At 60.0% G+C, this 20896-nt stretch overlaps 1 protein-coding gene across 1 annotated transcript; it reads left to right on the top strand.

Annotated features, from left to right (window-relative positions):
• Positions 1–61: 61 nt before the first annotated feature.
• Positions 62–14877, top strand: LOC311166067 (cytochrome P450 11B, mitochondrial-like; the record flags this gene model as incomplete). Its single annotated transcript, XM_084227546.1, has 8 exons — positions 62–77; positions 1172–1323; positions 5077–5264; positions 6762–6840; positions 9886–10077; positions 14410–14519; positions 14610–14696; positions 14787–14877. The coding sequence occupies 8 exons, from the start codon at positions 62–64 to the stop codon at positions 14875–14877; spliced, it is 915 nt and encodes a 304-aa protein (XP_084083672.1).
• Between the last annotated feature and the right edge of the window lie 6019 nt (positions 14878–20896).

Below are 20896 nucleotides of genomic sequence, written 5' to 3' on the forward strand. Positions count from 1 at the left end.
CCCCCAACCCCTGGGACCCCTCCCATGGGACCCCCCCCGAAAATTTCCCCCTCCCCACACCATGCGGGACCCCCTCAGTGAGACCCCCCCCCCAATTTGGGACTCCCCCCTGGGTGCGACCCCCCCCCCCCCGGCAGGAATTCCCCCCAGCGCCCCCCCTCCCCCACCCATGGGAGACCCCCGAAATTGGGGGAGGAGGGGGGATGGGATTAGGGTGGGGGTCCCGGTGCCCCCCCCAAACCCGGGGGTCCCGGTGCTCCCCCCAAACCCGGGGGTCCCGGTGCCCCGCTCAGCCGGGGGTCCCGGTGCCCCCCCTCACCGTGCCCCCCCAAACCCGGGGGTCCCGTGCCCCCCCCAAACCGGGGGTCCCGGTGCCCCCCCTCACCGTGCCCCCCCCAAACCCGGGGGTCCCGGTGCCCCCCCTCACCGTGCCCCCCCATACCCGGTGGTCCCGGGGCTCCCGTCACTCCCCCACCCGGGGGTCCCGGTGCCCCCCCCCCCTTACCGTGCCCCCCCAAACCCGGGGGTCCCGTCACTCCCCCCCCACCCGGGGGTGCCGGTGTCCCCCCCCCCTCACCGTGCCCCCCCCCATACCCGGGGGTCCCGTTAATCCCCAAACCGGGGTTCCCGGTGCCCCCCCCCTCACCGTGCGCCCCCCCCAAACCGGGGGTCCCGTTACCCTCCCGCTCACCGCGCCCCCCCCGACCCGGGGGTCCCGTTTACTCCCCCCACCCGGGGGTCCCGGTGCCCCCTCCCAAACCCGGGGGTCCCGGTGCCCCCCTCACCGTGCCCCCCTCCCCACCCGCGGGTCCCGTTACCCCCCCGCTCACCGTGCCCCCCAAACCGGGAGTCCCGTTACCCCCCCCACCCGGGGGTCCCGCTCCCCCCCCCTCACCGTGCCCCTCCCCCCCCCCCAAACCGGGGGTCCCGTTAACTCCCCCTCACCCGGGGTCCCGTTACCCCCCCCCGCTCACCGTGCCCCCCCCAAACCGGGGGTCCCGTTACCCCCCCACCCGGGGGTCCCGTTAACTCCCCCCACCCGGGGGTCCCGGTGCCCCCCTCACCGTGCCCCCCCCCAAACCGGGGGTCCCGTTACTCCCCAAACCCGGGGGTCCCGTTAATCCCCAAACCGGGGTTCCCGTTACCCCCCCGCTCACCGTGCCCCCCCCAGCTGACGAGAGCATCCAGCGGCTGTACCGGGAGTTCTGCCGGGGGGGGGTCCCCGGGGCGGGGGTCCTGGCGGAGCTGCTGCTGCAGGGGCAGCTCCCGCTGCCCTCCATCAAGGCCAACGTCACCGAGTTCACGGCGGGCGGCGTGGACACCGTGAGGAGACCCCCGGGGGGCACCGGGGGGGTACCGATACCGGGGGGTACCGGGGGGAACCGGGGGACACCGGGGATTGGGGAGGGGGCTGCTCCCGCTGCCCTCCATCAAGGCCAACGTCACCGAGTTCACGGCGGGCGGCGTGGACACCGTGAGGAGACCCCCGGGGGGGCACCGATACCGGGGGGAACCGGGGGGAACCGGGGGAAACCGGGGGACACCGGGGATTGGGGAGGGGGCTGCTCTCGCTGCCCTCCATCAAGGCCAACGTCACCGAGTTCACCGCGGGCGGCGTGGACACCGTGAGACCCCCGGGGGGCACCGGGGGGCACCGGGGATGGGGGGGTACCGGGGGGTACCGGGGGGAACCGGGGGGCACCGGGGTTTGGGGAGGGGGCTGCTCCCGCTGCCCTCCATCAAGGCCAACGTCACCGAGTTCACGGCGGGCGGCGTGGACACCGTGAGGAGACCCCCGGGGGGGCACCGGGGGGCACCGGGGATGGGGGGGGGGCACCGATACCGGGGGGCACCGGGGACTGGAACCGGGAGGCACCGAGGGGGGGATTTGGGATGGAGGGGTCCCGGGGTTTGGGGGGGATTTGGGTCGGCGTGGACACCGTGAGACCCCCGGGGGGGGGCACCGGAACCGGGGGGGGGCACCGATACCGGGGGGGAGAACCGGGGGGCACCGGGAGGGGGTTTAGAGGGGGTTTTGGGGGACTTTGGGGGGGGGATTTGGGTCGGCGTGGACACCGTGAGACCCCCGGGGGGGCACCGATACCGGGGGGGGCACCGGGAGGGGTTTAGAGGGGGTTCGAGGGGGATTTGGGGGACTTTGGGGGGGATTTGGGGTGGCGTGGACACCGTGAGACCCCCGGGGGGGCACCGGAACCGGGGGGGGCACCGATACCGGGAGGGGGGCACCGGGGGGGGGTTGGAGGGGTGAAATTTGGGGGGATTTTGGGGTGGGGGAGCACCCAGAGGAGGTTTGGGGGGGATTTCGGGGAGATTTGGGGAGGGGGGGGCATCCAGGAAAGGTTTGGGGGACACCGTGAGACACGGGGGGGGCACCGGGGGGCACCCAGGGGGGTTTGGGGGAGATTTGGGGGATTTTGGGGGGGTTTTGGGGTGGGGGGGCACCCCGAGAGGGTTTGGGGGGGCACCGGGGGGGGAAATTTTGCGGGGGGGCAGCGGGGGGGGGGGGGAAACGGGGGAATTACGGGGGAATTTTGGGGTGGGGGCGCCCAAAGGGGGTTTGGGGGAGCCCAGGGGGGTCACGGGGAGGGGGGGGGGCAATATGGGGGGGTCCTGAAGGGTCTGGGGGGGCTTCAGTGAAGGGGTCCCGGGGGGGTCTTTGGGGGGGGGGTCTCAGCTGAGCCCCTCCCCCCCCCAGATGGCGGTGCCGCTGCTGTTCACGGTGATGGAATTGGGGATGGGTTGGGGGGGTTTATTGGGGATTTCGGAGCTGGGGGGTCCCGGGGGGGGTCCTGGGGGGTCCCGGGGGGTTTGGGGGTGTCCCGGGGGGTTTCGGGGTGCCCCGGGGGGTTTGGGGGTGTCCCGGGGGGGTCTCAGCCCTGTGCCCCCCGCAGACGGCGGTGCCGCTGCTGCTCACGGTGATGGAGCTGGGGATGGTTTGGGGGGGGTCTCAGGGGGTTTATCGGGGATTTCAGAGCGGGGGGGTCCCGGGGCGGTCCCGGGGCGGTCTCGGGGGGTTTCGGGGTGTCCCGGGGGGGTCTCAGCCCTGTGCCCCCCCCAGACGGCGGTGCCACTGCTGCTCACGGTGATGGAATTTGGGGTGGTTTGGGGGGGGTCTCGGGGGGTTTATTGGGGATTTCAGAGCGGGGGGGTCCCGGGGCGGTCCCGGGGCGGTCTCGGGGGGTTTGGGGGTGTCCCGGGGGGGTCTCAGCCCTGTGCCCCCCCCCAGACGGCGGTGCCGCTGCTGCTCACGGTGATGGAGCTGGGGACGGTTTGGGGGGGGGTCTCGGGGGTTTCAGAACGGGGGGGTCCGGGGGGGTCTCGGGGGATCCCGGGGGGTTTCGGGGTGTCCCGGGGGGGGGTCTCAGTGCCGTGCCCCCCCCCCAGACGGCGGTGCCGCTGCTGCTCAGGATGATGGAATTGGGGATGGTTTGGGGGGGGTCTCCGGGGTTTATCGGGTGTTTCAGAGCGGGGGGGGTCCCGGGGCGGTCCCGGGGGGTCCCGGGCGGTCTCGGGGGGTCCCGGGGGGTTTCGGGGTGTCCCGGGGGGGGGTCTCAGTGCCGTGCCCCCCCCCCAGACGGCGGTGCCGCTGCTGCTCACGGTGATGGAATTGGGGATGGTTTGAGGGGGGATTTCAGAGCGGGGGGGTCCCGGGGCGGTCTCGGGGGGGTCCCAGGGGAATTTGGGGGTGTCCCGGGGGGGGTCTCAGCCCTGTCCCCCCCCCCAGACGGCGGTGCCGCTGCTGTTCACGGTGATGGAATTGGGGATGGTTTGGGGGGGGATTTCAGAGCGGGGGGGTCCCGGGGGGTCCCGGGCGGTCTCGGGGGGTCCCGGGGGGTTTTGGGGTGTCCCGGGGGGGGGTCTCAGTGCTGCCCCCCCCAGACGGCGGTGCCGCTGCTGTTCACGGTGATGGAATTTGGGGAGGTTTGGGGGGGCTTTATCGGGGATTTCAGAGCTGGGGGGTCCCGGGGGGGTCCCGGGGGGGGGTCTCAGGGGGTCCCGGGGGGTTTCGGGGTGTCAGGGGGTGGGGGTCTCAGCCCTGTCCCCCCCCCCCAGACGGCGGTGCCGCTGCTGCTCACGGTGATGGAATTGGGGATGGTTTGAGGGGGGATTTCAGAGCGGGGGGGTCCCGGGGGGTCTCGGGGGGTCCCGGGGGGTCCCGGGCGGTCTCGGGGGGTCTCGGGGGGTTTCGGGGTGTCCCGGGCGGGGTCTCAGCCCTGTCCCCCCCCCAGACGGCGGTGCCGCTGCTGCTCACGGTGATGGAATTGGGGATGGTTTGGGGGGGGTCTCCGGGGTTTATCGGGTGTTTCAGAGCGGGGGGGTCCCGGGCGGTCTCGGGGGTGTCCCGGGGGGGTTTCGGGGTGTCCCGGAGGGGGGGTCTCAGCCCTGTGCCCCCCCCCGCCGGCGGTGCCGCTGCTGTTCACGCTGTTCGAGCTGGGGATGGTTTGAGGGGGGATTTCAGAGCGGGGGGGTCCCGGGGCGGTCTCGGGGGGTCCCGGGCGGTCTCGGGGGGTCCCGGGCGGTCTCGGGGGGTCCCGGGGGGTTTCGGGGTGTCCCGGAGGGGGGGGGGGGTCTCAGTGCCGTGCCCCCCCCCCAGACGGCGGTGCCGCTGCTGTTCACGGTGATGGAATTGGGGATGGTTTGGGGGAGATTTCAGAGCGGGGGGGTCCCGGGGGGTCCCGGGGGGTCCCGGGGGGTTTCGGGGTGTCCCGGGGGGGGGGTCTCAGCCCTGTCCCCCCCCCAGACGGCGGTGCCGCTGCTGTTCACGCTGTTCGAGCTGGGGATGGTTTGGGGGGGGATTTCAGAGCGGGGGGGTCCCGGGGTGTCTCGGGGGGTTTCGGGGTGTCCCGGGGGGTTTGGGGGTGTCCCGGGGGGGGTCTCAGCCCTGTCCCCCCCCCAGACGGCGGTGCCGCTGCTGTTCACGCTGTTCGAGCTGGGGATGGTTTGGGGGGGGATTTCAGAGCGGGGGGGTCCCGGGGCGGTCCCGGGGTGTCTCGGGGGGTCCCGGGGGGTTTGGGGGTGTCCCGGGGGGGGTCTCAGCCCTGTGCCCCCCCCCAGACGGCGGTGCCGCTGCTGTTCACGCTGTTCGAGCTGGGCCGGAACCCGGGCGTGCAGCGGGCGCTGCGGGAGGAGCTGCGGGCGGCCGGGGGCGTCCCCGGGGGGGGCTCGGGGGAGGGGGCGCGACCCCTGCCCGAACTGCTCGGGGCGCTGCCGCTGCTGAGGGCGGCCATCAAAGAGACCCTCAGGTGGGGGAGGGGCTGGGGGGCTGGGGGACTGGGGGGGATTTGGGGCTGGGGGGGCTGGGGGGGGCTGGGGGGATTGGGGGGACTGGGGGGACTGGGGGGGATTGGGGGAACTGGGGGTGCTGGGGGGGGCTGGGGGGATTGGGGGGACTGGGGGGACTGGGGGGATTGGGGGGATTGGGGGGACTGGGGGGATTGGGGGGACTGGGGGGGCCTGGGGATGCTGGGGGGGGCTGGGGGGATTGGGGGGATTGGGGGGATTGGGGGGATTGGGGGGGACTGGGGGGGATGGGGGATTGGGGGGGCTGGGGGGGATTGGGGGGGACTGGGGGGGATGGGGGATTGGGGGGGGCTGGGGGGTGTTTGGGGGGACTGGGAGGATTGGGGGGATTGGGAGTCTGGGGGGATTGGGAGGATTGGGGGGGCTGGGGGAATTGGGGGGATTGGGAGGACTGGGGGGGATTGGGGGGCTGGGGAACTGGGGGGGACTGGGGGCTGAGTACTGGGACAACTGGGACAACTGGGGTGTCCCAGCAGGGTTGGGGGGCACTAGGGGGGTGGAGCCACCATATTGGTCCATACTGGTCCATACTGGTCCATGCTGCTCTGTACTGGTCCGTACCGGTCCGTGCTGGTCCATACTGGTCCGTACTGATCCGTGCTGGTCCATACCGGTCCATACTGGTCCATACTGGTCCATACCGGTCTGTACCGGTCCATACTGGCCCATACCAGTCCATACCGGTCCGTACTGGTCCCTACTGGCCCATACCAGTCCGTACCGGTCTGTACTGGTCCGTACTGGTCCATACTGCTCTGTACTGGTCCATACTGGTCCGTACCGGTCCATACCAGTCCATACCGGTCCGTAGTGGTCCGTACCGGTCCGTACTCATCCATACTGGCCCATACTGGTCCGTACTGCTCCGTACCGGTCCATACTGCTCTGTACTGGTCCGTACTGGTCCATACTGGTCCATACCGGTCCATACCGGTCCGTACTGGTCCGTACAGGTCCGTACCGGTCCGTACCGGTCCATACTGCTCTGTACTGGTCCATACCAGTCCGTACTGGTCAGTACTGGTCTGTACTGCTCCGTACCAGTCCATACCGGTCCATACCAGTCCATACCAGTCCATACCGGTCTGTACTGGTCCGTACTGGTCAGTACTGGTCTGTACTGCTCCATACCGGTCCATACTGGTCCATACCAGTCCGTACTGGTCCATACTGGTCCGTACTGGTCGGTACTGGTCTGTACTGCTCCGTACCGGTCCATACTGGTCCGTACCAGTCCATACTGGTCCGTACTGGTCGGTACTGGTCTGTACTGCTCCGTACCGGTCCATACCGGTCCATACCTGTCCATACCGGTCTGTACTGGTCCATACCGGTCCATACCAGTCCATACCGGTCCATACCGGTCCATACCGGTCCGTACCGGTCCATACCGGTCCGTACTGGTCGGTACTGGCCGGCTCAGCGCCCCGCCCCCCCAGGCTGTACCCCGTGGGCATCACCGTGCAGCGCTACCCGGCCACCGACGTGGTGCTCCACAACTACCGCGTGCCGGCGGGGGTGAGTGCCCGCTGGGGGGGCCGGGGGGGCCTGGGGGGGCTGGGGGGGCCGGGGGGGCCTGGGGGGGCCGGGGGGGACTGGGGATGACCCAAGGTCTTGGCTTGACCCAGCGAGGTCTTGGCTTGACCCAAGGTCTTGGATTGACCCAAAGTCTTGGATTGACCCTGGACTGACCCAACAAGGTCTTGGCTTGACCCAAGGTCTTGGCTTGACCCAACGAGGTCTTGGATTGACCCAACAAGGTCTTGGCTTGACCCAAGGTCTTGGCTTGACCCAACGAGGTCTTGGATTGACCCAACAAGGTCTTGGCTTGACTCAACGAGGTCTTGGATTGACCCAAGGTCTTGGATTGACCCAAAGTCTTGGATTGACCCAACGAGGTCTTGGATTGACCCAAGGTCTTGGATTGACCCAAGGTCTTGGATTGACCCAAAGTCTTGGATTGACCCAACGAGGTCTTGGATTGACCCAAGGTCTTGGATTGACCCAAGGTCTTGGTTTGACCCAAGGTCTTGGATTGACCCAATGAGGTCTTGGATTGACCCAGTGAGGTCTTGGATTGACCCAAAGTCTTGCTTTGACCCAACCATGTCTTGACATGACCCAATGAGGTCTTGGCTTGACCCAACGAGGTCTTGGCTTGACCCACAGTCTTGCTTTGATCCAACAGCCTCTTGGTTCAACCCAATGTCTTGGATTGACCCAACAAGGTCTTGGCTTGACCCAAAGTCTTGGCTAGACCCAAAGTCTTGCTTTGACCCAACCATGTCTTGACTTGACCCAATGAGGTCTTGGCTTGACCCAAGAATCTCTTGGTTCAACCCAATGTCTTGGCTTGACCCAAGAAGGTCTTGGATTGACCCAAAGTCTTGGTTTGACCCAAGAATCTCCTGGTTCACCCAATGTCTCGGTTTGACCCAACGAGGTCTCGGTTTGAACCAACAAGGTCTTGGCTTGACCCAACGAGGTCTTGGATTGACCAAAGAGGTCTTGGATTGACCCAAAGTCTTGGCTTGACCCAATAGGGTCATGGCATGGCCCAATGAGATCTCAGTTTGACTCACTGAGGCGTTGGATTGACCCAAAGTCTTGGCTTGGCCCAACAAGGTCTTGGCTTGGCCTAACAAGGTCCTGGATTGACCCAAAATTTTGGCTTGACCCAACCGTGCCTTGGCTTGACCCAACAAGGCCTTGATTTGACCCAGTGAGGTCTTGGCTTGACTCAAAGTCTTGGCTTGACCCAACAAGGTCTTGATTTGACCCAACCAAGGCTTGGCTTAACCCAAAGCCTAGGCCCGACCCAAAGCCTGGGCCCGACCCAAAGCCTTGGTTTGACCCAAGGCCTGGGCCTGACCCAAAGCCTTGGCCTGACCCAAAGCCTGGGCCTGACCCAAATTTTGGCCTGACCCAAAGCCTGGGCCTGACCCAAGGCCTTGGTTTGACCCAAAGCCTGGGCCTGACCAAAGCCTTGGTTTGACCCAAAGCCTGGGCCCGACCCAAAGCCTGGGCCTGACCCAAAGCCTTGGTTTGACCCAAAGCCTGGGCCCGACCCAAAGCCTGGGCCTGACCCAAAGCCTGGGCCCGACCCAAAGCCTGGGCCTGACCCAAAGCCTGGGCCTGACCCAAAGCCTTGGTTTGACCCAAAGCCTGGGCCTGACCCAAAGCCTGGGCCTGACCCAAAGCCTTGGCCTGACCCAAAGCCTGGGCCTGACCCAAAGCCTGGGCCTGACCCAAAGCCTGGGCCTGACCAAAGCCTGGGCCCGACCCAAAGCCTGGGCCTGACCCAAAGCCTGGGCCTGACCAAAGCCTGGGCCTGACCCAAAGCCTGGGCCTGACCAAAGCCTTGGTTTGACCCAAAGCCTGGGCCCGACCCAAAGTCTGGGCCTGACCAAAGCCTTGGTTTGACCCAAAGCCTGGGCCTGACCCAAAGCCTTGGTTTGACCCAAAGCCTGGGCCCGACCCAAAGCCTGGGCCTGACCCAAAGCCTGAGCCTGACCCAAAGCCTTGGCCTGACCCAAAGCCTGGGCCTGACCCAAAGCCTGGGCCCGACCCAAAGCCTGGGCCTGACCCAAAGCCTGGGCCTGACCAAAGCCTGGGCCCGACCAAAGCCTGGGCCCGACCCAAAGCCTTGGCCTGACCCAAAGCCTGGGCCTGACCCAAAGCCTGGGCCCAGTGAGGAGCTGCCTTGGTGGGGGTCAGTGCTGGGTGGGGCTGCCCAGGGGGTTCCCAGGGGGTTCCCAGGGGTTCCCAGGGGGTTCCCAGGGGGATTCCCAGGAGGTTCCCGAGGGGTTCCCAGGGGGTTCCCAGAGCATTTCCAGGGATCTCCCGGGGTTCCTGGGGGGGTCTCCTGGGGGTCTCCCGTGGTTCCCGGCGGTCTCCCGTGGTTCCCAGGGCGTTCCCGGGGGTCTCCCGTGGGGTTCCCAGGGTGTTCCCGGCCCGTTCCCGGGGGTCTCCCGTGGTTCCTGGGGCTCTCCCGGGGGTCTCCCGTGGTTCCTGGGGGTCTCCCGTGGGGTTCCCGTGGGGTTCCCAGGGCATTCCCAGGGTGTCCCCAGGGGTCTCCCGTGGTTCCCGGGGGTCTCCCGTGGTTCCCGGGGTTCTCCCGTGGTTCCCGTAGTTCCCGGGGGTCTCCCGTGGTTCCCGGGGGTCTCCCGTGGTTCCCGGGGGTCTCCCGTGGTTCCTGGGGTTCTCCCGTGGTTCCCGGGGGTCTCCTGTGGGGTTCTCCTGTGGTTCCCGGGGGTCTCCCGTGGTTCCCGTGGTTCCCGGGTGTTCCCGGGGGTCTCCCGGGGGTCTCCCGTGGTTCCCGGGGGTCTCCCATGGGGTTCCCGTGGGGTGTCCCGGGGTTCTCCCGTGGTTCCCGGGGGTCTCCCGTGGGGTTCCCGGGGGTCTCCCGTGGTTCCCGGGGGTCTCCCGTGGGGTTCCCGTGGGGTCTCCCGGGGCTCTCCCATGGGGTTCCCGTGGTTCCCGGGGGTCTCCCGTGGTTTCCCTGGGGGTCTCCCGGTGGTCACCCGTGGTCCCCGTGGCTCCCCCGTCACTGTCCCCCCGCAGACGCTGTGCCAGGTGGCGCTCTACGCCATGGGGCGCTGCCCCGACGTCTTCCCGCAGCCCGAGCGCTACGACCCGCGCCGCTGGCTGGGCAAGGACGACACCACCTTCAAGGCCCTGGCCTTCGGCTTCGGCGCGCGCCAGTGCATCGGCCGCCGCCTGGCCGAGGCCGAGATGATGCTCTTCCTCGCCCACGTGAGTGCGGCCCCCCAGAACGGCCCCCCTGCCCGGGGGTGGGGGGTGGGACCCCCTGGGTGGGTGGGGGGGGGTTTGCCCAAGGAGGGCTTGGTTTGACCCAAAGTCTTGGCTTGACCCAACGAGGTCTTGGCTTGACCCAACGAGGTCTTGGTTTGACCCAAAGTCTTGGCTGGACCCTACAAGGTCTTGGCTTGACCCAACGAGGTCTTGGCTTGATTCAAGGTCTTGGCTTGACCCAATGAGGTCTTGGCATGACCCAAAGTCTTGGCTTGACCCAACGAGGTCTTGGCTTGACCCAATGAGGTCTTGGCTTGATTCAAGGTCTTGGCTTGACCCAACGAGGTCTTAGCTTGACCCAATGTCTTGGTTTGACCCAATGAGTTCTTGGATGAGCCAAAGGTCTTGGCTTGACCCAATGAGGTCTTGGCTTGATTCAAGGTCTTGGCTTGACCCAACGAGGTCTTAGCTTGACCCAATGTCTTGGCTTGACCCAATGAGGTCTTGGCTTGACCCAACAATGTCTTAGTTTCAACCAACAAGATCTTGGCTTGATTCAAGGTCTTGACTTGTCCTAATGAGGCCTTGGATTGACCCAACAAGGTCTTGGCTTGACCCAAAGTCTTGACCCAACGAGGTCTTGGATTGTCCCAAAGTCTTGACCCAACGAGGTCTTGGCATGACCCAAAGTCTTGACTTGACCCAACGAGGTCTTGGCTTGATTCAAGGCTTTGGCTTGACCCAATGAGGTCTTGGATGAGCTGAAGGTCTTGGCTTGACCCAATGATGTCTTGGCTTGACCCAACGAGGTCTCAGTTTGACCCAACGAGGTCTTGGCTAGACTCAAAGTCTTGGCTTGATCCAATGATACCTTGGATTGACCCAACGAGGTCTTGGCATGACCCAATGTCTTGGTTTGACCCAATGAGTTCTTGGATGAGCCGAAGGTCTTGGCTTGGCCCAACGAGGTCTTGGTTTGACCCAAAGTCTTGGCTGGACCCTACAAGGTCTTGTCTTGACCCAACGAGGTCTTGGCTTGATTCAAGGTCTTGGCTTGACCCAATGAGGTCTTGGCATGACCCAAAGTCTTGGCTTGACCCAACGAGGTCTTGGCTTGACCCAATGAGGTCTTGGCTTAATTCAAGGTCTTGGCTTGACCCAACGAGGTCTTAGCTTGACCCAATGTCTTGGTTTGACCCAATGAGTTCTTGGATGAGCCGAAGGTCTTGGCTTGACCCAATGAGGTCTTGGCTTGATTCAAGGTCTTGGCTTGACCCAACGAGGTCTTAGCTTGACCCAATGTCTTGGCTTGACCCAAGGAGGTCTTGGCTTGACCCAAAGTCTTGACTTTACCCAACGAGGTTTTGGTTTGACCCAAAGTCTTGACTTGACCCAATGAGGTCTTGGCTTGATTCAAGGCTTTGGCTTGACCCAACGAGGTCTTGGCTTGACCCAATGAGTTCTTGGATGAGCCAAAGGTCTTGGCTTGACCCAATGATGCCTTGGCTTGACCCAACGAGGTCTCAGTTTGACCCAACGAGGTCTTGGCTAGACTCAAAGTCTTGGCTTGATCCAATGATACCTTGGATTGACCCAACGAGGTCTTGGCATGACCCAATGTCTTGGTTTGACCCAATGAGTTCTTGGATGAGCCGAAGGTCTTGGCTTGGCCCAACGAGGTCTTGGTTTGACCCAAAGTCTTGGCTGGACCCTACAAGGTCTTGGCTTGACCCAACGAGGTCTTGGCTTGATTCAAGGTCTTGGCTTGACCCAATGAGGTCTTGGCATGACCCAAAGTCTTGGCTTGACCCAACGAGGTCTTGGCTTGACCCAATGAGGTCTTGGCTTGATTCAAGGTCTTGGCTTGACCCAACGAGGTCTTAGCTTGACCCAATGTCTTGGTTTGACCCAATGAGTTCTTGGATGAGCCGAAGGTCTTGGCTTGACCCAATGAGGTCTTGGCTTGACCCAACAATGTCTTAGTTTCAACCAACAAGATCTTGGCTTGATTCAAGGTCTTGACTTGTCCTAATGAGGCCTTGGATTGACCCAACAAGGTCTTGGCTTGACCCAAAGTCTTGACCCAACGAGGTCTTGGATTGTCCCAAAGTCTTGACCCAACGAGGTCTTGGCATGACCCAAAGTCTTGACTTGACCCAATGAGGTCTTGGCTTGATTCAAGGCTTTGGCTTGACCCAATGAGGTCTTGGATGAGCCGAAGGTCTTGGCTTGACCCAATGAGGTCTTGGCTTGATTCAAAGTCTTGGCTTAACCCAATGAGGTCTTAGCTTGACCCAATGTCTTGGCTTGACCCAAGGAGGTCTTGGCTTGACCCAAAGTCTTGACTTTACCCAACGAGGTTTTGGTTTGACCCAAAGTCTTGACTTGACCCAATGAGGTCTTGGCTTGATTCAAGGCTTTGGCTTGACCCAACGAGGTCTTGGCTTGACCCAATGAGTTCTTGGATGAGCTGAAGGTCTTGGCTTGACCCAATGATGTCTTGGCTTGACCCAACGAGGTCTCAGTTTGACCCAATGAGGTCTTGGCTAGACTCAAAGTCTTGGCTTGATCCAATGATACCTTGGATTGACCCAACGAGGTCTTGGCTTGACCCAATGTCTTGGTTTGACCCAATGAGTTCTTGGATGAGCCGAAGGTCTTGGCTTGGCCCAACGAGGTCTTGGTTTGACCCAAAGTCTTGGCTGGACCCTACAAGGTCTTGGCTTGACCCAACGAGGTCTTGGCATGACCCAAAGTCTTGGCTTGACCCAACGAGGTCTTGGCTTGACCCAATGAGGTCTTGGCTTGATTCAAGGTCTTGGCTTGACCCAATGAGGTCTTGGCTTGATTCAAGGTCTTGGCTTGACCCAATGAGGTCTTGGCATGACCCAAAGTCTTGGCTTGACCCAACGAGGTCTTGGCTTGATTCAAGGTCTTGGCTTGACCCAATGAGGTCTTGGCATGACCCAAAGTCTTGGCTTGACCCAACGAGGTCTTGGCTTGAGGCCACGAGGTCTTGGCTTGATTCAAGGTCTTGGTTTGACCCAACGAGGTCTTGGCTTGACCCAATGTCTTGGTTTGACCCAATGAGTTCTTGGATGAGCCGAAGGTCTTGGCTTGACCCAATGAGGTCTTGGCTTGATTCAAAGTCTTGGCTTGACCCAATGAGGTCTTGGCTTGATTCAAGGCTTTGGCTTGACCCAACGAAGACTTGGTTTGACCCAAGGAGGTCTTGGCTTGACCCAACCATGCCTTGGCTTGACCCAACGAGGTCTTGGCTTGAACCAACGGCTTGGGGGGATTCAAGGAGGTCTTGGTTTGACCCAACCAGGTCTTGGATGAACCGAAGGTCTTGGCTTGACTCAATGAGGTCTTGGCTTGATTCAAGGCTTTGGCTTGACCCAACGAGGTCTTGGATGAGCCGAAGGTCTTGGCTTGACCCAATGATGCCTTGGCTTGACCCAACGAGGTCTCAGTTTGACCCAACAAGATCTTGGCTTGATTCAAGGCTTTGGCTTAGACCCAATGATGCCTTGGCTTGCCCCAATGAGGTCTTGGCTTGACCCAACGAGGTCATGGCTTGACCCAACCATGCCTTGGCTTGACCCAACGAGTCTTTGGCTTGAACCAAATTTTGGCTTGACCCAACGAGGTCTTGGCTTGACCCAACAAGGTCTTTGCTTGACCCAATGATGTCTTGGCTTGACTCAATGAGGTCTTGGCATGAGCGAAAGTCTTGGCTTGACCCAACGAGGTCTTGGCTCGAGGCCACGAGGTCTTGGCTTGATTCAAGGTCTTGGCTTGACCCAACGAGGTCTTGGCTTGACCCAAAACCTTGGCTTGACCCAAACCCAGCTCAGCTTGACTCAAAACCTTGGCTTGACCCAAATCTTCTCATTTTGACCCAAAACCTTGGCTTGACCCCAAACCCATCTCATTTCGCCCCAAACCCTCCTTTGATTGACCCAAACCCTCAGCTTGACCCAAAACCATCTCGATTTGCCCCAAAACCTCAGCTTGACCCAAAACCTTCTCATTTCACCCCAAACACTCCTTTGCTTGACCCAAAACCAGCTCAGTTTGACCCAAAACCTCGGCTTGACCCAAACCTTCCTTGGCTTGACCCAAAACCTTGGCTTGACCCAAAACCTTCTCATTTCACCCCAAACCCTCCTTTGATTGACCCAAAACCAGCTCAATTTGCCCCAAACCCTCCTTTGATTGACCCAAACCCTCAGCTTGACCCAAAACCATCTCGATTTGCCCCAAAACCTCAGCTTGACCCAAACCTGGCTCATTTCACCCCAAACCCTCCATGGTTGACCCCCCCAGGTCCTGAGCAACTTCAGCATCGAGGCCGTGTCCAGCGAGGACGTCCCGACCGTGTTCCGCTTCATCCTCATGCCCGAGAAATCGCCCCTGCTGACCTTCCGTGTCCTGGAGTGACCACTGGGCACTCAGGGGTCACTGGGGTCACTCAGGGGTCACTGGGGTCACTCAGGGGTCACTGGGGTCACTCAGTGGTCACTCAGTGGTCAGTGGGTCAGCGATGTCCCGACCGTGTTCCGCTTCATCCTCATGCCCCAGAAATCGCCCCTGCTGACCTTCCGCGTCCTGGAGTGACCACTGGGCACTCAGGGGTCACTGGGGTCACTCAGGGGTCACTGGGGTCACTCAGGGGTCACTCAGGGGTCACTGGGGTCACTCAGTGGTCACTGGGTCAGCGATGTCCCGACCGTGTTCCGCTTCATCCTCATGCCCGAGAAATCGCCCCTGCTGACCTTCCGCGTCCTGGAGTGACCACTGGGGTCACTGGGGTCACTCTGGGGTCACTCAGGGGTCACTGGGGTCACTGGGGTCACTCAGTGGTCACTCAGTGGTCAGTGGGTCAGGGACGTCCCGACCGTGTTCCGCTTCATCCTCATGCCCCAGAAATCGCCCCTGCTGACCTTCCATGTCCTGGAGTGACCACTGGGGTCACTGGGGTCACTCAGGGGTCACTCAGGGGTCACTGGGGTCACTCAGGGGTCACTGGGGTCACTCAGTGGTCACTCATTGGTCACTCATTGGTCACTCCCTCATTGGTCACTCAGTGGTCACTCAGTGGTCACTCATTGATCACTCAGTGGTCACTCAGTGGTCACTCAGTGGTCACTCCCTCATTGATCACTCAGTGGTCACTCAGTGGTCACTCATTGGTCACTCAGTGGTCACTCAGTGGTCACTCATTGGTCACTGCCTCATTGATCACTCATTGATCACTCAGTGGTCACTCAGTGGTCACTCAGTGGTCACTCACACTCAGTGGTCACTCAGTGGTCACTCAGTGGTCACTCACACTCAGTGGTCACTCAGTGGTCACTCAGTGGTCACTCACACTCAGTGGTCACTCAGTGGTCACTCAGTGGTCACTCACACTCAGTGGTCACTCAGTGGTCACTCATTGATCACTCAGTGGTCACTCAGTGGTCACTCATTGGTCACTCAATGGTCAGTGGTCACTCATTGGTCACTCAGTGGTCACTCAGTGGTCACTCATTGGTCACTCAGTGGTCACTCAGTGGTCACTCATTGGTCACTCAATGGTCAGTGGTCACTCATTGGTCACTCAGTGGTCACTCAGTGGTCACTCATTGGTCACTCAGTGGTCACTCAGCGGTCACTCATTGATCACTCAGTGGTCACTCATTGGTCACTCATTGGTCACTCCCTCATTGGTCACTCAGTGGTCACTCAGTGGTCACTCAATGGTCACTCAGTGGTCACTCATTGGTCACTCATTGGTCACTCCCTCATTGGTCACTCAGTGGTCACTCATTGGTCACTCAGTGGTCACTCAGTGGTCACTCATTGATCACTCAGTGGTCACTCATTGGTCACTCATTGGTCACTCCCTCATTGGTCACTCAGTGGTCACTCAGTGGTCACTCAGTGGTCACTCAATGGTCACTCAGTGGTCACTCAGTGGTCACCCATTGATCACTCAGTGGTCACTCATTGGTCACTCATTGGTCACTCCCTCATTGGTCACTCAGTGGTCACTCATTGATCACTCAGTGGTCACTCATTGGTCACTCAGTGGTCACTCAGTGGTCACTCAGTGGTCACTCATTGGTCACTCAGTGGTCACTCATTGGTCACTCCCTCATTGGTCACTCAGTGGTCACTCAGGGTCACTCATTGGTCACTCATTGGTCACTCAGTGGTCACTCAGTGGTCACTCAGTGGTCACTCAGTGGTCACTCATTGGTCACTCATTGGTCACTCAGTGGTCACTCATTGGTCACTCATTGGTCACTCAGTGGTCACTCAGGGTCACTCATTGGTCACTCAGTGGTCACTCATTGGTCACTCATTGGTCACTCATTGGTCACTCAGTGGTCACTCAGTGGTCACTCATTGGTCACTCAGTGGTCACTCATTGATCACTCATTGGTCACTCAGTGGTCACTCATTGGTCACTCATTGGTCACTCAGTGGTCACTCAGTGGTCACTCATTGGTCACTCATTGGTCACTCAGTGGTCACTCAGAGGTCACTCACTGGTCACTCATTGGTCACTCAGTGGTCACTCAGTGGTCACTCACTGGTCACTCATTGGTCACTCAGTGGTCACTCAGAGGTCACTCACTGGTCACTCAGTGGTCACTCAGTGGTCACTCATTGGTCACTCATTGGTCACTCATTGGTCACTCAGTGGTCACTCAGAGGTCACTCACTGGTCACTCATTGGTCACTTAGTGGTCACTCACACTCAGTGGTCACTCAGTGGTCATTCAGTGGTCACTCATTGGTCACTCAGTGGTCACTCATTGGTCACTCAGTGGTCACTCAGAGGTCACTCACTGGTCACTCATTGGTCACTTAGTGGTCACTCACACTCAGTGGTCACTCAGTGGTCACTCACTCAGTGGTCACTCAGTGGTCACTCACTGGTCACTCAGTGGTCACTCAGGGGTCACTCAGAGGTCACCGGGGGCTCCCGGCCCCCCCAGCACCGTGGGAATCCCCGCAGGGTGGGGGTGGGGCAGGACCCCACCCCTCCCCCCAGCTGTCCTCTGTTATGCAAATCGCATGTAAATCGCATGCAAATCACATGCAAATGAGCACCCCAATAAAGTCGAGCTGCAGGCACAGCGCTGGCTCAGCCTGGGGGGGTGGGGGGCTCCGACTGCCCCCTGGCTGCCCCCAAAGACCCCCCAAAGACCCCCCCAAAAACCCCCAAAGACCCCCCAAAGACCCCCAAAAAACCCCAAAGACCCCCCAAAAAACCCCAAAGACCCCCCAAAAAACCCCAAAAACCCAAAAATCTCCCTTAAAGAAAACCCCCAAAAACCCCAAAATCTCCCTCCAAAAATTCCCCCAAAGACCCCCCGAAAAACCCCCAAAACCCCCAAAATCTCCCTCAAAAAAAAAACCCCAAAGACCCCCCAAAAAACCCCAAACGCCCCCAAAATCTCCCTCAAAAAAAACCCCAAAGACCCCCCAAAAAACCCCCAAACCCCCAAAATCTCCCTCAAAAAAAAACCCCAAAGACCCCCCAAAAAAACCCAAAGCCCCAAAATCTCCCTCAAAAAAACCCCCAAAGACCCCCAAAAAACCCTAAAAACCCCAAAATCTCCCTCAAAAAAACCCCAAAGACCCCCCAAAAAAACCCCAAAATCTCCCTCAAAAAAAACCCCAAAGACCCCCCCAAAAAACCCAAAATTCCCAAAATCTCCTACAAAAAATTCCCCCAAAGACCCCCCCAAAAAACCCCCCCAAAACCCCAAAATCTCCCTCAAAAAAAAACCCCAAAGACCCCCCAAAAACCCCAAAATCTCCCTCAAAAAAACCCCCAAAGACCCCCCCAAAAAACCCAAAATCTCCCTCCAAAAATTCCCCCAAAGACCCCCCCAAAAAACCCCCAAAACCCCAAAATCTCCCTCAAAGAAACCCCAAAGACCCCCCCAAAAAACCCCCAAAATCTTCCTCAAAAAATTCCCCAAAACCCCTCAAAAACTCCGGTTAAAAACCCCCCAAAACCCCCCAGAAATTCCCCCCAAAAACCCCCAAAATTCCCCCCAAAATCCCCCCCAAAACCCCCAAAAATTCCCCCCCAAAAAACACCAAAATCCCCTCAAAGACCCCCAAAACCCCCAAAAACTCCTCCCAAACATTCCCCCCAAAACCTCCCCCCAAAATCCCCAAAAATCCCCTCAAAGACCCCCAAAACCTCCCCTCAAAAATTCCCCAAAATCTCCCCAAAAACTCCCTTTAAAAACCCTCCAGAAACTCCCCCAAAACCCCAAAAATTCCCCCCAAAAATTCCCCCCAAAACTCCCCAAAACCGCCGAAAATTCCCCCCAAAACCCCCAAAATTCCCCCCAAAAAACCCAAAAATTCACCCCAAAAAAACCCAAAACTCCCCTCCAAAAACCCCCCAAACCCTCCCAAAAATTCCCCCCCAAAAAACCCCAAAATTCCCCCCAAAAAAAACCCCAAAAATTCCCCCCAAAAAACCCCAAAAATTCCCCCCCAAAAACCCCAAAACTCCCCCCAAAAACCCCAAAATTCCCACCAAGAAAACCCAAAATTCCCCCCAAAAAACCCCCAAAATTCCGCCCCAAAACTCCAAAACCTCCCCTAAAACCCCCAAAACTACCCCCAAAAAAACCCCAAAAACTCCCCCGAAAAAACCCCAAAAATTCCCCCCCAAAAACCCCCAAAATTCCGCCCCAAAAAACCCAAAAATTCCCCCCAAAACCCCCAAAAATTCCGCCCCAAAACCCCCCAAAAACCCCAAAAATTCCCCCCAAAAAACCCCAAAATTCCCCCCAAAACCCCCAAAATTCCCCCCAAAAAAACCCCAAAAACTCCCCCGAAAAAAACCCAAAACCTCCCCTAAAAACCCCCCAAATCCCCCCAAAACTCACCCCAAATCCCCCCCAAATGCCTCAAATTTCCCCCAAATCCTTTCCAAAATCTCCCCAAATCCCCCCAAAATGCCCCAAAATCTCCCCGAATCCCCCCAAACATCCCCCAAATCCCCCCAAATTCTCCCCAAATTCCCCCAAATTCCCCCCAAATTCCCCCAAATTCTTCCCAAATTCCCCCAAAAATCCCCCAAAACTGCCCCAAAATGACCCAAATCCTTTCCAAATCCCGCCAAATTCTCCCCAAATCCTCCCCAAATTCCCCCAAACTCCCCCAAATCCCCCCAAATTCTCCCCAAATCCCCCCCAAATCCCCCCCAAATTCCCCCAATCCTCCCAAATCCTTTCCAAATCCCCCCAAATCCTCCAAATTCCCCCCAAATTCCCCCCAAATCCCCCAAACTCCCCAAACTCCCCCAAATCCCCCCCAAATCCCCCCAAAATTCTCACCCAAATCCCCTCAAATTCCCCCAAATCCCCCCAAATTCTCTCCAAATCCCCCCCAAATTCCGCCACCCCCCCCAAATTCCCCCCAAGTTCTCTCCAAATTCCTCCCAAATTCCCCCAAATCCCCCCCAAATCCCCTCGAAATCCCCTCAAAATTCCCCCCAAATCCCCCCAAATTCTCCCAAATTCCCCCAAAAATCCCCCAAAACTGCCCCAAAATGGCCCAAATCCTTTCCAAATCCCCCCAAATTCTCCCCAAATTCCCCCAAACTCCCCCAAATCCCCCCAAATCCCCCAAATCCCCCCAAATTCCCCCCAAATCCCCCCAAATTCCCCCCAAATCCCCCCAAATTCTCCCCAAATCCCCCCCAAATCCCCCCAAATTCCCCCAATCCTCCCAAACTCCCCCAAATCCCCCAAATCCGCCCCAACCCCCCCCAAATCCCCCCCAAATCCTCCCCAAATCCCCCCAAATTCTCCCCAAATTTCCTCCAAATCCCCCCAAAATCCCCCCAAATCCCCCCAAACTCCCCCAAATCCCCCCAAATTCTCTCCAAATCCCCCCCCAATTCCGCCAGCCCCCCCAAATTCCCCCAAGTTCTCTCCAAATTCCTCCCAAATCCCCCCAAATCCCCCCAAATTCCCCCAAATTCCCCCAAATTCTCCCCAATCCCCCCAAATCCCCCAAATTCCCCCGAATTCCCCCCAAATTCTCCTCAAATCCCCCCAAATTCTCCCCAAATCTCCCCCAAATTCCGTCAGCCCCCCCAAATTCCCCCCAAGTTCTCTCCAAATTCCTTCCAAACCCCCCCAAATTCCCCCCAAATCCCCCCAACCCCCCCAAATCCTCCCCAAATCCCCCCCAAATCCCCCAAATCCCCCCAAATTCTCCCAAATCCTCCCCAAATCCCCCCAAATCCCCCCAAATTCTCCCCAAATCGCCCCCAAATCCCACAAATTCTCCCCCAAAATCCCCACAAATCCCCCCCAAACTCCCCCAAATCCCCCAAATTCCCCCAAACTCCCCCAAAATCTCCCCAAATCCTCCAAATTTTCCCCAAATTCCCCCAAATCCCCCCAAATCCCCCCAAATCCCCCAAATTCCCCCAAACTCCCCCAAAATCCCCCCAAATCCCCCAAATTCCCCCAAATTCCCCCAAATCCCCCCAAATCCCCCCAAATCCCCCAAACTCCCCCAAATCCCCCCAAATTCTCCCCTAAAATCCCCCAAATCCTCCCCAAATCCCCTCAAATTCCCCCAAATCCCCCCAAGTTCTCCCCAAATTCCTCCCAAATCCCCCAAATTCCTCCAGCCCCCCCAAATTCCCCCCAAGTTCTCCTCAAATTCCTCCCAAATCCACCCTAAATCCCCCAAATTCCCCCAAATCCTCCCAAATCCTTTCCAAATCCTCCCAAATTTCCCCCAAATCCTCCCAAATTCCCCCAAATTCTCCCCA

Source organism: Fringilla coelebs (genome assembly GCF_963513975.1).
Source record: "Fringilla coelebs genome assembly, contig: SCAFFOLD_452, whole genome shotgun sequence".
Lineage (NCBI taxonomy): Eukaryota > Metazoa > Chordata > Aves > Passeriformes > Fringillidae > Fringilla > Fringilla coelebs.